At 37.5% G+C, this 13,193-nt stretch overlaps 1 protein-coding gene across 2 annotated transcripts in view; it reads left to right on the top strand.

Annotated features, from left to right (window-relative positions):
- ERAP2 (endoplasmic reticulum aminopeptidase 2) overlaps window positions 1-13,193 on the top strand; it is a 45,071-nt gene that overhangs the window by 16,233 nt on the left and 15,645 nt on the right. For both annotated transcript variants that reach the window (XM_011989414.1, XM_011989413.1), the window contains 6 exons: window positions 1,163-1,317; window positions 4,097-4,210; window positions 5,164-5,295; window positions 5,527-5,658; window positions 8,958-9,026; window positions 10,298-10,473. In XM_011989414.1, coding sequence (XP_011844804.1) covers window positions 1,163-1,317; window positions 4,097-4,210; window positions 5,164-5,295; window positions 5,527-5,658; window positions 8,958-9,026; window positions 10,298-10,473 — 778 coding nt within the window. The remainder of the gene's footprint in view (window positions 1-1,162; window positions 1,318-4,096; window positions 4,211-5,163; window positions 5,296-5,526; window positions 5,659-8,957; window positions 9,027-10,297; window positions 10,474-13,193) is intronic.

The following is a 13,193-nucleotide window of genomic DNA, read 5'->3' as shown; positions in this document are numbered from 1 at the left end:
TAGAAGAAAAGTCATTCCCACATTTGAAGTGCTAATGAATACTAATCTTTATTAGTGCTAATTTGGTTTTTGATTGTGTTATGTATACTTGTTTTTAATCTACTAGAATTAACCAGTATTAACTCCAGACAATGTAATTATAAGCCAAGTGACTTGGTTCATTTTGAACTTTTAAAAAATTATCTTTTTTTTCCAGCTAAACAGAACATTTTAGCTAGCAGAATTCAAAGACTAAATATTAGCCAGAAATTTTTTTAGCTTACGTGAAATCATTAGCAAAGGATAGTAAACAATGCACATATACATATACCTGTGTATGTATGTATATGTGTGCATATGTGTATATATGTGTATATATATACAGGTGTGTGTGTATATACACACACACACATACAGGTATATATATTATATACACACACATATACCGTACATATATACACACACATACACATAATGCAAATTAATGCATTATACCTGAGTTGTTTAAAGATGATTAGGTTGCACTTTTCCCCCCCACGACACTTTCTTAAGAAGTAGAGGAAATATCAGTGTTGAAAAGGAAATTGAAGTCAGAAAGAATCAATGCTGCCCAGAGCTTTTTTCCTCTACTGTCTTAGAAGGACATGTGCTCATAATAGAGGCTGTATGTGCTAGAAGTATCAATCAAAATATTGACTATAGAGATGGCCATAAGAGGTATTCTCCTGAAATTAAAATCATGTATCTTTTTGTTTTTTCTAGAAATGAGTTCATTATATGTTTTGATGAATCTCAAGCATATTAGAAATTATTTTATACCTTTTTTAAAAGTTTTCAGCAGTACTAACATAAAATACAATGATTGTTTTTAAATAAATTATTTTCTTGGCGGTAAGGCACCCAAAATATTTTCAGAGTTCAGCACTTTCAGGAAGAAAATGGTTAAATGTCAATATGTTACTTCATCTACAAAACTCTTTGTACAACTTACTCCACTTGATAATGGGCACTGATTATTTTCAGTACAACTATAAGACACTCTGTCAATGTTAAGATATTCTTGATGTTTTCGAAAAGTGTGCTTACATATACTTAAAGGATCATAGTGTATTTGAGCAGGGAGCAAATTCTATTTCTGGTGTGAGAGCCATAAAAATCAACTGTGGTTGTTCTTATTTCTTAGATTTGATTGCTATTCCTGACTTTGCATCTGGAGCCATGGAAAATTGGGGCCTCATTACATATAGGGAGACGTCACTGCTTTTTGACCCCAAGACCTCTTCTGCTTCTGATAAACTGTGGGTCACCAAAGTCATAGCCCATGAACTGGCACACCAGGTACTTGGCACTCAAGACATTATCTCGATATCAGTTCAAAATAACATTATATAGAACACCACCAATCTTTCTGAAACAAAATAAATCAACTCATTTACCTCTAGAGGGGAACTTAGAGATTACCAAACCTAATACAACATGTCAAGTAGCAGAGTACTCAGTCTCTGAACTGTGGTGTGCATGCTGGAATTTTATCACAAGAAGTAGCCATTTATCCTCTAAAACCTTTCAAAGCAAAGACTTCAAATGTCATTTGGGAAAAGAAGGGAAGTGACTATACAGACACATGAAGCACAGAATTGGAAACCTTACAAATAAAGATTTCTACTAAAAATATTTCTCCTTATATCCCCTGGTACTCTGACATTCCAATCTAGGGCAAAATCAATCTTCCTTCAGTTGGAACCTGTGCTTATATGGCCATAATGAAATACTTCAAGTGAAACTTGATGGGCTGATGATCCTGGGCATATTACCTAACTCTCTGAAGTTCAATGTCCCCATCTATAAAATGAAATTAATAACAGTTCTGTTTCATAAAGTTGTTGTGAGGATTATGGATAGGGAAAGTGTGCAGATCACATAGTAAGCACTCAACAAGTATTAGTTATTAATGATGATGACAATGGCCACTACATCTACAAGAAATACTACTGTTTCTTACGGAATAAGATATCTTAGGGCCATCTATCAACACTGTATTACCTACAAATGTGGAATTGTAAAGCTAGGTTTATAGAGATTGGAGACTACTCCCTCTTTCATTTCTGAAAACTCTCGGTAATGCAGTAAATTATTAAAGGCACCAAAATTATCTTTCACCAAGTGGGCAAATACCATTCCATTGTAGGATCTGGTAAAATCTGTTAGTTAAAACATTTTAACTTTATCCTTTATCATCACCACAATAATGACTTGTTCTTTAAACCAGTGAACTAAATACTCCATTACACAGAGAGCCATGCTCAGCACTGTGCTTCGAGAACACATGGGCTGTTTCCTCTGGTTCAGAATCTCCCCACTGGCTCATTTTAGGTATTTTGATCATGAGTCACCAGGAGCTCTAAAGCACTTAACTGAGTCTGGGGATTTCTCTCTTTCTGCCCATTGTTTGTAGGGAAGTGCTCTGTGAGCTCTACCTCTGAGGCTCCACGCTCCCTCTGGCCCTCCCTTTAATAGCTTCTCTTCCACGGAGATGCAGTCAAGTGCTGAAGCAGCAAACAGCACTGGAATTTTTGCCCCCATTTTTTTGTCTTCCCATTGATGATCATATTAACATGTCACTCTGTGCATAATCCTGGCAAGGATTCTCCAATGCCAACTGTCTTAGACTGGCATACAATGTCCCCATGACCCAGCTCCTTTTTACCTCTCCAGCCTCATCTCTTGCCTACACCTAAACTTTAGCCATCCAAGATTATCTGCCATTTTCTGAGCATGACAGGTTGTATCACTCTGCCTTTGCTCCTGCTACCTGATATTCAGCATACCTGAGTACTATTTGCAAGGCTCAGGAAATGAACACCGTCCTGGCAAAACTGTTTATTTCCTCCTAGAATCCCCTCTGTCCCTGGCAAAGACATTGATCTTAGCACCTGCTTTACTGTATTTATTTGCCTACTGGTTGACCTCCATCATTTGTATTGAGGCAGTGGCTATATTATATACATCTTTGTATTTCTAACATATGGCATGGTGCCAGGAATGCAGTAGTTTCTCCATAGGTATTTATTGAATGGATAAATAAACTAGTTTTACTAACTGGTGAAGTGACCAGAGTCAGTTTATCCTGTACTTCTTATATTCACCAGTTTTCAAATTGAGGAAACGCCTCTCCCTTTCCATGAATGCCCTTCAGAAAGTTGGTGCCCACTTGTAAAGTAATCTGAAGGCTATCAGAAAAGGCATAGTGCTTAAACGGTTTCTAGAAGCTACAGACTTATAATTTTCTGTTCTGTAACTATAACCAGACTCTTCTGAATCTTAGAATCTTACTGTTGAAGCTTTGGTCCTTCCAGAGATTGCAGTTTTAGAGACATACACTAGATGTACAGTATTAGGCATACAGACTAAATAAATAAAATATAAAAGCATATAAAAGAATAGTAATATTTAAAATGTATAATACAGATCAAATATAGGTAAAGGGTAAATATGTCGATTATCTTTATGCATCCTTTTTATTTTATTTGTATATATTTTAAATCTTAGACCTTTATTGTTTCTAGTGGCCCATGGAAGTAAGTCAGGGGCAGAGGCTAACAACAGAATTTACTCTTCAGTAATATTATATAACAATCTGAGAGCCCTAAATGAATTCTTATGATTCTCCTAAGTACCTGCTACTTAATATAAAAATATAACTTCACCCAGGACACTTGGGTTTGTATTTCTCCCTTGAACATCATCATATATCAAGGACAAGGTGAGATTGTTCTTATTGTGCAGGAAAAAAAAAAACTACCTCCACAAAGTGTTCCATTTTATTTCTTAATATTAAATCTAATCGCTAGGAAATGTTGGGCAGATAGAATGAAAGTCGAAGAGTTAAGAGCATTGAGAACATACAAAAAAAAGAAAAAAGAAAATCAAGCAAAAATGTGGTGGTGAGAATAAGAAGGCAAGAAAATCAGTAGAAGAAAACTGTACAAAGAGAAAAGGGTAGCAAAGGGAGAAGAGAGATCCTAAGTAATAAAAAAAGTTAGTAACTTTTTTTTTTGCTAAAGTTAATAACTTTTATTTGTTTAACTTCTAACAACATTGAGTTTTTACCTCCTAGTGGTTTGGCAACCTGGTCACCATGGAATGGTGGAATGATATTTGGCTTAATGAAGGTTTTGCAAATTACATGGAACTTATTGCTGTTAATGCTACATATCCAGAGCTGCAATTTGTAAGTTCACAATTCTGTGTGTCATACTATATGGTGTAAAGAATCATCAATTCACTGTTAAAATTTCAAGTTAATGTTAAAGAGAAAAACTACATAATGTTGTGGTTTTTGAACATACGGCATTTTGTTTGATACACGAAACAGATCACAGAACTGGAGGAAACATTGAAAGTTTTAGAAAACAATCAACATAAATCTGTCACCCCAAAGTTTGTAAACAGAGAAGACAAACTAATACAAATGTAGAGCTGTGTATGTGGGTTGTATACACTGTTTGTATACATCTGCACAGGAATGCCCACGGCTACTAGTTACTATACAGAGTTCTTGGCATGTAACCTGAAATCAACATTAAAGGGTCTGCTGGCTTCCCCAAAATGTGTGAAGGGATTTCTTCAGGCATGTCTTTTTTAAAAAACAAATATAGTGATCTGAACACTATACAAATTTGGATATCAAGGTGGTTAGTAATGGTTAATGAGGTCTTTAGGATCTATATTTAGTCCAGTACACTATAGACAGACATGGATTCAAACTTAGGCTCTTCTTGTTACGGTGTATGTACTGAATTTGTGGCTTAATGCCAAAGCTTTATATATTCTCATTTGTAACATGCTTATACTACATCTCCCTTGCAGAGGTGTTGACAGGATTGCAGACGATAGGTCTAGGCGCATAACAAGTATTCAGTAAATGGAAACCATTATTTTATTTCTGTATTGAAGGGCTGGTACATGGTAAACATTCAGGCAATGTCTGAAGGAATATTGGATTCGTATCTTTTTAAAGTAGAGAAACGGTGAAAGGGGAATACATAAATGAAAAGAAACATCTTCTAAGAAATATTGATTGAAATCTTACCTCTAAGAACATCTTACTAAACCTACTGTGTTTTCTATTGCTTTTACAGTGTCAAATAGAAACTAAAACTAAACATTTTTCTCCTTGTTTAGGATGACCATTTTTTGAATGTGTGTTTTGAAGTAATTACAAAAGATTCATTGAATTCATCCCACCCTATCTCCAAACCAGCAGAAACTCCGACTCAAATACAGGAAATGTTTGATGAAGTTTCCTATAACAAGGTAGTAAATATCACGTGCAGGTGGAAGCTCTGCTTTCAGAAGAAATGTAATAATGACTATAAAATCAACAGTTTAGGTCATTGGTGCCAGTTTTTGCTACTTGTTTCACTTTTTATTTGTTCATTTTTCAGACATCACACATGTTCCATAAAATTTAAGCTTCCTTTAAAAACATACCATACTACCCTTTTCTTTATCTCTTTTTTCAACTCTTTTGTTTTTTTTTTAAAGGGAGCTTGTATTTTGAATATGCTCAAGGATTTTCTGGGTGAGGAGAAATTCCAGAAAGGAATAATTCAGTACTTAAAGAAGTTCAGCTATAGAAATGCTAAGAATGATGATTTGTGGAGCAGTCTGTCAAATGTAAGTCATATGTTGGGTAACGGTAGACTGTTATTTAATCTAGAAAGCAACAGAATAATTGTGAATGTTTGTAGTTATATATTGTCAGTCAATCATATTTATTCTGCTTGCTAGGTTGTCATGGTCCATAGAAGGCAGCACTTCCCTTTTTCCTCTAACATCACAGTAGGATGTCATGCTGGAGTGGCCCCAGGGGCTCACTATTTGACCTGACTTTCTTTGGTTTCTCTTCTATGGCTAATCCTACATTTTTATGTTGCCTTGATCCAAAATCTTTAAAATGTTGTCATTTCTACTGTATAGCACCTAATCTCTGGCAAATTTTAAGGTTGTCAACCATATTCCCCAATGTATATTATTTGTTTAGCAAAACTAATCTTCTCCCTCATAAGAAGAAACCTTGCTCAATCCCTGGATCACTGTGCCTATATTTCTAGTGCCTTTACTAGCTGAAATGCCCTTTCTTCTTTCCAACAATTCAAATGCCACCCAACTTTCAAGATCCAGCTGAGATTTCACCTCCTCCTTACAGACTGTTCCAGCTCTCATTCGTTTGCCTGTCTGCTAAATTCTTAGAAGTGCACTTATAATCTGTTCCACATAATAGTACGCTCTTTTATTGTTTTTATTAGTTCAATAATGATAATGTGCTTAAGAACAAAAATTGTGTCTAGTCTTTTTTAAAAAATGTGATAGCACCTAGCATATGCTGATCCTATAATAGTGATTAACAAGTAGTTAATGATTGATTAAATAACTCATGTTCTCTTTGTCTTTGGGATTCATGTAGATCATAGGAAAGGCAAAGCAGAAAAATTCAGTTAATTCAGATGATTCTAATAATTATTAAAATATTTTAAAATTTCCAACTGCAAAGAAAATAATTTTTTATAGAACCATTAAACCCAGAGAACTCATACCTGTAATTAGAAGAACACTAAGTCATTGTAGACAGAAGAGATCCTTTCTTTTTTATAAGCACTTGTGTCCCAGGGACAGTAATAATACTGTTTAATATTTGTGCAGTAGTTTACAGTTTAAAAAGCACTTTCATGGCCGGATACAGTGGCTCACGCCTGTAATCCCAAGATTTTGGAAGGTTGAGGCGGGTAGATCACTTCAGGTCAGAAGTTTGAGACCAGCCTGGCCAATTTGTGGAACCCTGTCTCTACTAGAAATACAAACATTAGCTTGGCATGGTGGCGCTTGCCTGTAATCCCAGCTATTCGGGAGGCTAAGGCAGGAGAATCACTTGAACCCAGCAGCTGGAGGTTGCAGTAAGCCGAGATTACACCACTGCACTCCAGCCTGGGCGACAGAGCAAAACTCTGTCTTAATAATGATAATAATAATAATAATAATAACAACAATAATTAATAATAAATAAGAATCGAAGTTAAAGAGTAAAAAGCACTTTCATGTTCATTATCTCATTTGATATTTTTGTGCCTTTATAAAGCACTCTTATGGTCCAATTGATGTGTGATTTTGTGGTTAAAGAAACAAAATTCAACAATCAAAAATTATTTCACAGCTCTAATTTTTTACTTGCATTTCTTAAAAATCCTGAGGCATATTGAAATACATAGTTCTTACTTATAAAAATACTTATAAGCCAGGTGTGGTGGCTCATGCCTGTAATCCCAGCACTTTGGGAGGCCTAGGCGGGCAGATCATGGGGTCAGGAGATCGAGGCCATACTGGCCAACATGGTGAAATCCCATCTCTACTAAAATACAAAAAAAAAAAAAAAAAAAAAAAAAAAAATTAGCCAGGCATGGTGGCGCACCTGTAATCACAGCTGCTCGGGAGGCTGAGGCAGGAGGATCACTCGAACCCAGGAGGCGGAAGTTGCAATGAGCTGAGATCACACCACTGGACTCCAGCCTGGCGACAGAGTGAGACTCTGTCTCAAAACAAAACAAAACAAACAAACAAACAAAAAACATATAAAGATGCTTTTTATTATCCATTTCCATCACCCACCGTCAGTGGTCCAGACACTCTTTCTCCATGCTTCTGCTTAAGCTTCTCAACACCAAGTATTGTGTTGCTTCTCTCTCTCATCTCTCTCCATTTCCCTCTCCCTTGCTATGTGTGTGTGCATGTATGCATATTTGTAGACATCAGTTTAGCCCCTCTCCAACACGGAAGAATCTATCATTTGGTGTGCATGCTGGCAGTAGAGGGTGGGAGTTAGAAAGAAAATGTGGCCAGCAGTTACCAGATCATTTTAGTCCAGCAGTGTAGATTCCCGTGTTATTTTTTGTCACATCATGCTTATAATCATCTCAAGAGATAAAGTAATCATCATTACTCCATGTTTATAGGTGAGAAAACTGATACTAAGGGAGAGATTTGCCCAAAGTCACCAAGTCAGTGAGAAAATCAGTACTTAAAATTTGTCTTCTGACTCCAAGCCAATAGTTATTCTTTCAGTTGTATCACAGCTACTTCCTAGTTATAAGAAAAGTCCCCCATCAACCTTTCCCTAAAGGTCTTAGATTTTAACCAGCTCCCTTCTGACACCAGAGGGCCCTGTAGTATTAAAATAATAAATTACTGAAAATATCTTGCCTACCATTGTGTCACATAAAGTCAATTCTAATACATGCCAATAGCAACTTGAGAATGAGAAGACTTCTTTGCTGTTATTTTTCATAAGATCATTTAAAGGCATTTGAGAGCCTTAGCACATACTTCATTTTTTTCTCATTTGCAGTTGCCCTTAACTACTGGTTATTCAAGGTTGATTGCCAAGTTGGTACTTTTCTTAATTCTTATTTTATTCCCAGTTAGTTTGAAATATTGTACAGTCATCACATGCTGTTGTGATAGCCACTGTAGGAATACCCAGGTAAACAAAGGTGTTTCCACTACTGTCAAAGAACTTGCAATATGTCAGGGGAGAGTTAATAGTACTAGAGTTGCCTACATGCTAAATAGGGGCATGCATAACATGCATAATGAAATAATAAAATAAGACCTTTCTTAAGGGAAAGAGAAGAATTGGGATAGAAAATTCAACAAATTGATTCTTCCTTAGAACAGTTATTGACTTTTTTGAACTTTTTAAGGAAACTTTACACATGCATATATATAACACAAATAAATAACTTTTGTGAACGTCTATCCTAGGTCACTGCAAGCATGCCTCTTTTATCATTTTCATGTTCATCATGTCTGGATGAATTATTTCATACAGCTCTTTTAATAAATGCCTGCATCCATGGCTAATGTGCATGTTCAGCCAAGTAATGATGCCTACATGGCAGTGCTCTTTTGTTCTTGTTTTGTAGAGTTGTTTAGAAAGTGATTTTACATCTGGTGGAGTTTGTCATTCGGATCCCAAGATGACAAGTAACATGGTAAGGATAAAGAGAGTCAAAGAGTAGAAGAGATCTGTGGAATAGCCTGACCTGGAGTGAGTAGCCCACCTGTCCCTTTTAAACGCTGGAGAGAAAGAGTCCCCACAATTTTCTGTAAAACAAAACTGAAGGGGAAATGCTTGGGATATTTAGGGGGATGATGCTGTTGCTACTACATTTTTATTGTTATAGTTCAGCTTTTCCACAACCCCACTGCTAGCTAAAACTCAGCTCAAAATGTTTTTGAGTGGTTACTACTGCATTGGCATCCCTTAAGCTCTGAAAAATGCCAAAATAAGTATGCTGTTAGGTTTGGAAATACAGTATATGTTTTTCTTTTTCCTTCTGGAAAGTTATAGAATCACTACAGGAAAGAGAAAAGAAAGTCAGTCATCACAGGGGAAAAAAGGAAAACTTTTTATTTAAAAAAAGAGTCATGTTAATCCTCCTTTTTTTTCTTTTTTTTTTTGACAAAGCCTTGCTCTGTTGCCCAGGCTGGAGTGTAGTGGCACGATCTCGGCTCACTGAAACCTCCACCTCTCTGGTTCAAGCAATTCCTCTGCCTCAGCCTCCCGAGTAGCTGGGGTTACAGGTGCACACCACCACGCCTGGCTAATTTTTTTGTATTTTTAGTAGAGACAGGGTTTCACCATGTTGGCCAGACTGACCTCATGCAATTCGCCCACCTCAGCCTCCCAACATGCTGGGATCACAGGCGTGAGCCACCGCACCCAGCCCTAAATTGTGTTTTCTAAAGGAAGATTCAGCATTATCCAGTGATCAGAAACCCATCCTAGAAGCGCAGCAGCCAGAGGTTTTGTTCTCCATTCACTATACCTCTATTGATATAAAATTGTTCTGTTGAAATATTTAAAGCTTCCCTAAAGACAGATATTTCCCTCTTATACCACTCCTCTTGGATTTTACTGTTATTAGAGGGTTTTTGTTTGTTTGTTTGATTTTGTTTGTTTGTTTTTGAAAGGGGGCAGGAAAGAGACTCCAGTCTCAACTCCCTTTTCACTGGCTTTTCCTGCCATATATTAACCCTACGAAATCCTGTGTATATCCCTCAATTCAAGTAATTGTCAGAGAGCAGCCCTGGGATAGCCATCCCTCATCCAGTTGCCTGGATTGCCCTTCCCTGAGATAGCAGCCCGAGTCTTCTGTTCCCCAAGCCTTATTTCTGGCATCCAAGGAGATGGAAGTTTCTGTCCCTCTGTCTTTGGGTTGTCTCCTCTCTCTTGAGTTATCATAGTCATCTGTCATTTCAGCTCACCTTTCTGGGGGAAAATGCAGAGGTCAAAGAGATGATGACTACGTGGACTCTCCAGAAAGGAATCCCCCTGCTGGTGGTTAAACAAGACGGACATTCACTCCAACTACAACAGGAGCGCTTCCTCCAGGGGGTTTTCCAGGAGGACCCTGAATGGAGGGCCCTGCAGGAGAGGTGGCTGCTTTTCTTCTTTAGGTCTAGCTTATCTCATCTTAGTTTCCTCATCATTTCCCTAGCTTTCTCTCAGCTCCTCTGGCAACTTTGTAGGAGGCTAGTTCCATATAGGAATCGAAGGCCTAAAGTAGACTTGATAAGATTTAAAGAGCTTCATATGACCCAGACTTCTTTGTTCAGCAGCACCATTCTTAGTGATTCCATCAGCCTTGAGAACCCCAGTTCTAATGCCAATGGTGGTTAGTTAAACTTATGTCATAATGCACTGACTTCTGGGCCCTAATAAGCTTTGTGACTGGCCTATACCTAGGAAGTATGACAACAATGCTTCTTATCATCAGAGAAAAGATATCCCCTATGTGATAAATTAGATGCTAAGATCTCCTGTTGCCTTTCATTTTTCAGTAATAAACTATAATGTCTTAAAACATATGATGTTATGAGTAATAGTAAAAGCAAATCCAATTAAACACACTGTCATCTTGTTCACCAGCCCATCCTGAAAAAAACCTAGTAAAGACTACTGAAATCAAGTAACACACTGTAAACATTTCTCTGAACTATTGCTACTAACCATGGGTTCTTGGGCCGTCAATGCAATAGAAATTGACAAAGAGGCCAAAAGAGTTTTCCCAGAGAAGGCTTCATTTGAGCTTATGCCCAGACATAATGGAGGCAGAGAGAGAGAGAGACAGAGAGAGAGAATTCCTTGACTGGCATTTTAAAAAGAGCTGGTAGAACCTTTTCATTAGGCAAAAGAATAGGTATCAGGGGTAGGGTATGCAGGTTGGACTGGTTAAAGCACATAAAGGATAAGGTAGGCAGATAAGCCTTACCTGGTTGCTACAATTACCTTGAGTAATGGGCTACCTGGTAGTCTGGCCAGAAGCAACAAGGCTGTAAATCAGTTGGTCAGCATTCCTTCCCTAAGTAGGACACTCCATGACCTTGGTTATCTCCTAAGGCCAGCTTCTGGAATTAAAAGGAATGGTTCAAACATTAAATTAAGAGGCATGATTCAAACATTATGGCATCAGTGAGGTAGTGGTGTAGGTTTTGTGATCACTGGGGATACAGGAAAGAATGCTCTAGTGGGAGTGCATTGAAGCTAAGCCCCCTTCCTACTCTGTCTCACTATTAGCTCTGTTAATAAGACGAATGAGGTTAATTTAAATTGAAATAATCCAGGTGAACCTTTTCTGGTTCTTATGATGATAATTTTGTTTTCTAAGAACTGAGCTGTCAATGCTAGAATTTTTCTGGAAATCAGAAACAATTAGAGATCTTTGACATATAAAATTACTGGGGCTGGTTTGTTTAATCAGTTACACATTTCCAATCCAGTGGAACCAACTCTTATGCCACTTCTTATGTATGCATCCTTCTATTTTTTCTGTGTGTTGTTCTGAGGTCTGAACTTCAGAGAGCTTACACAAGTTGCAGCTTGGTAAACAGGGCTGAATAATTTAATGTCTGCTTCATTATTGGGAAAGCAGGACTCACAATTTTGTAACTTATCAAAGTGTGATGAGAGAGTTCAAAACTGTGGATGACCCAGAATAACAAAGATCCACTACAATAATCTGTATTTTTCCTCCTTCTGGGGCAGTATTTAGACAATTCTTGTAAAATGATGGCCCGCTAATTCATGGCTATCCAAACTCATGAAGTGCTACTCTCCCTCTCTCTAGCCCCAGATGTGTTTATTTGGAAAAATCCCTTCTCTTCTGGAGCCAAGCTGCACTGACGGATCCCAATCAATTAAGTCTTAGAAATTCATCTATGTGGAGTTTTTTTTAATCTTTTTTTTTTTTTTTGAGACAAATTCTCACTCTGTTGCCCAAGCTGGAGTGTGGTACAATTTTGGCTCATTACAATCTTGGCCTCCTGGGTTGAAGCAGTTCTCCTGTCTTAGCTTCTCAAGTAGCCAGAATTACAGAGGCACGTACCACCATGCTTGGCTAATTTTGTTGTTGTTGTTGTTGTTGTTGTTGTTGTTGTTTTGTAGAGACGGGGTTTCACCATGTTGGTCAGGTTGGTCTCGAACTCCTGGCCTCAAGTGATCTGCCTGCCTCAGCCTCCCAAAGTGCTGAGATTACAGGCGTGAGCCACCGCGCCTGGCCTTTTTTACCTTTTTGTGTAAGGATCTCAGTTACTCTTCTGTCTGCTTTACACCTGCTGGTGTTATCAAGCACATGATTTTACATGTGCAGGACTATTATAGCTAACATGACTTGATTTAATAGAGGAAATGAATTCTAGAGGCTGCTAGAAAGTTAATCAGAAAAAGATAGCCAATTTCTCTTCTTTACTACAGCAGGGCCATTGAAAAGTAACTGGGAACTTTTCCTCTAATCCATTCTGCTTTTCTGCTCTCTGCACTTAGCTCTCCTACAAATCCTGAGCTGTAGTATTGTTGACTATTTATTTGCAGTCATTCAGCAGTTGAGAGGTTGGATGTGAGTAGTACTGTTGAACAAAAGCATAAGTAGAAAATCATACTGGAGTAAGTTATTTACCTCTTAAGGGCTTTCCCTACAGCTTTGGTTTAGTTATTTGAATCAGCATCAGGCTGGCAGTTTTTGAAACTGTGAAAGGAATATTGGATTTTCTTTCTCATACAAACAGCAGAATTTGTTATGATATGAAATTAGGACAGCAAATGACACAATTATTTGTGGCAGAATTCAACTAGGTAGATATGGCTGCTGCTTTATAAT

Source organism: Mandrillus leucophaeus, unplaced genomic scaffold (assembly GCF_000951045.1).
Source record: "Mandrillus leucophaeus isolate KB7577 unplaced genomic scaffold, Mleu.le_1.0 Scaffold353, whole genome shotgun sequence".
NCBI lineage: Eukaryota > Metazoa > Chordata > Mammalia > Primates > Cercopithecidae > Mandrillus > Mandrillus leucophaeus.
This window is presented reverse-complemented; position numbering and strand designations above follow the sequence as displayed.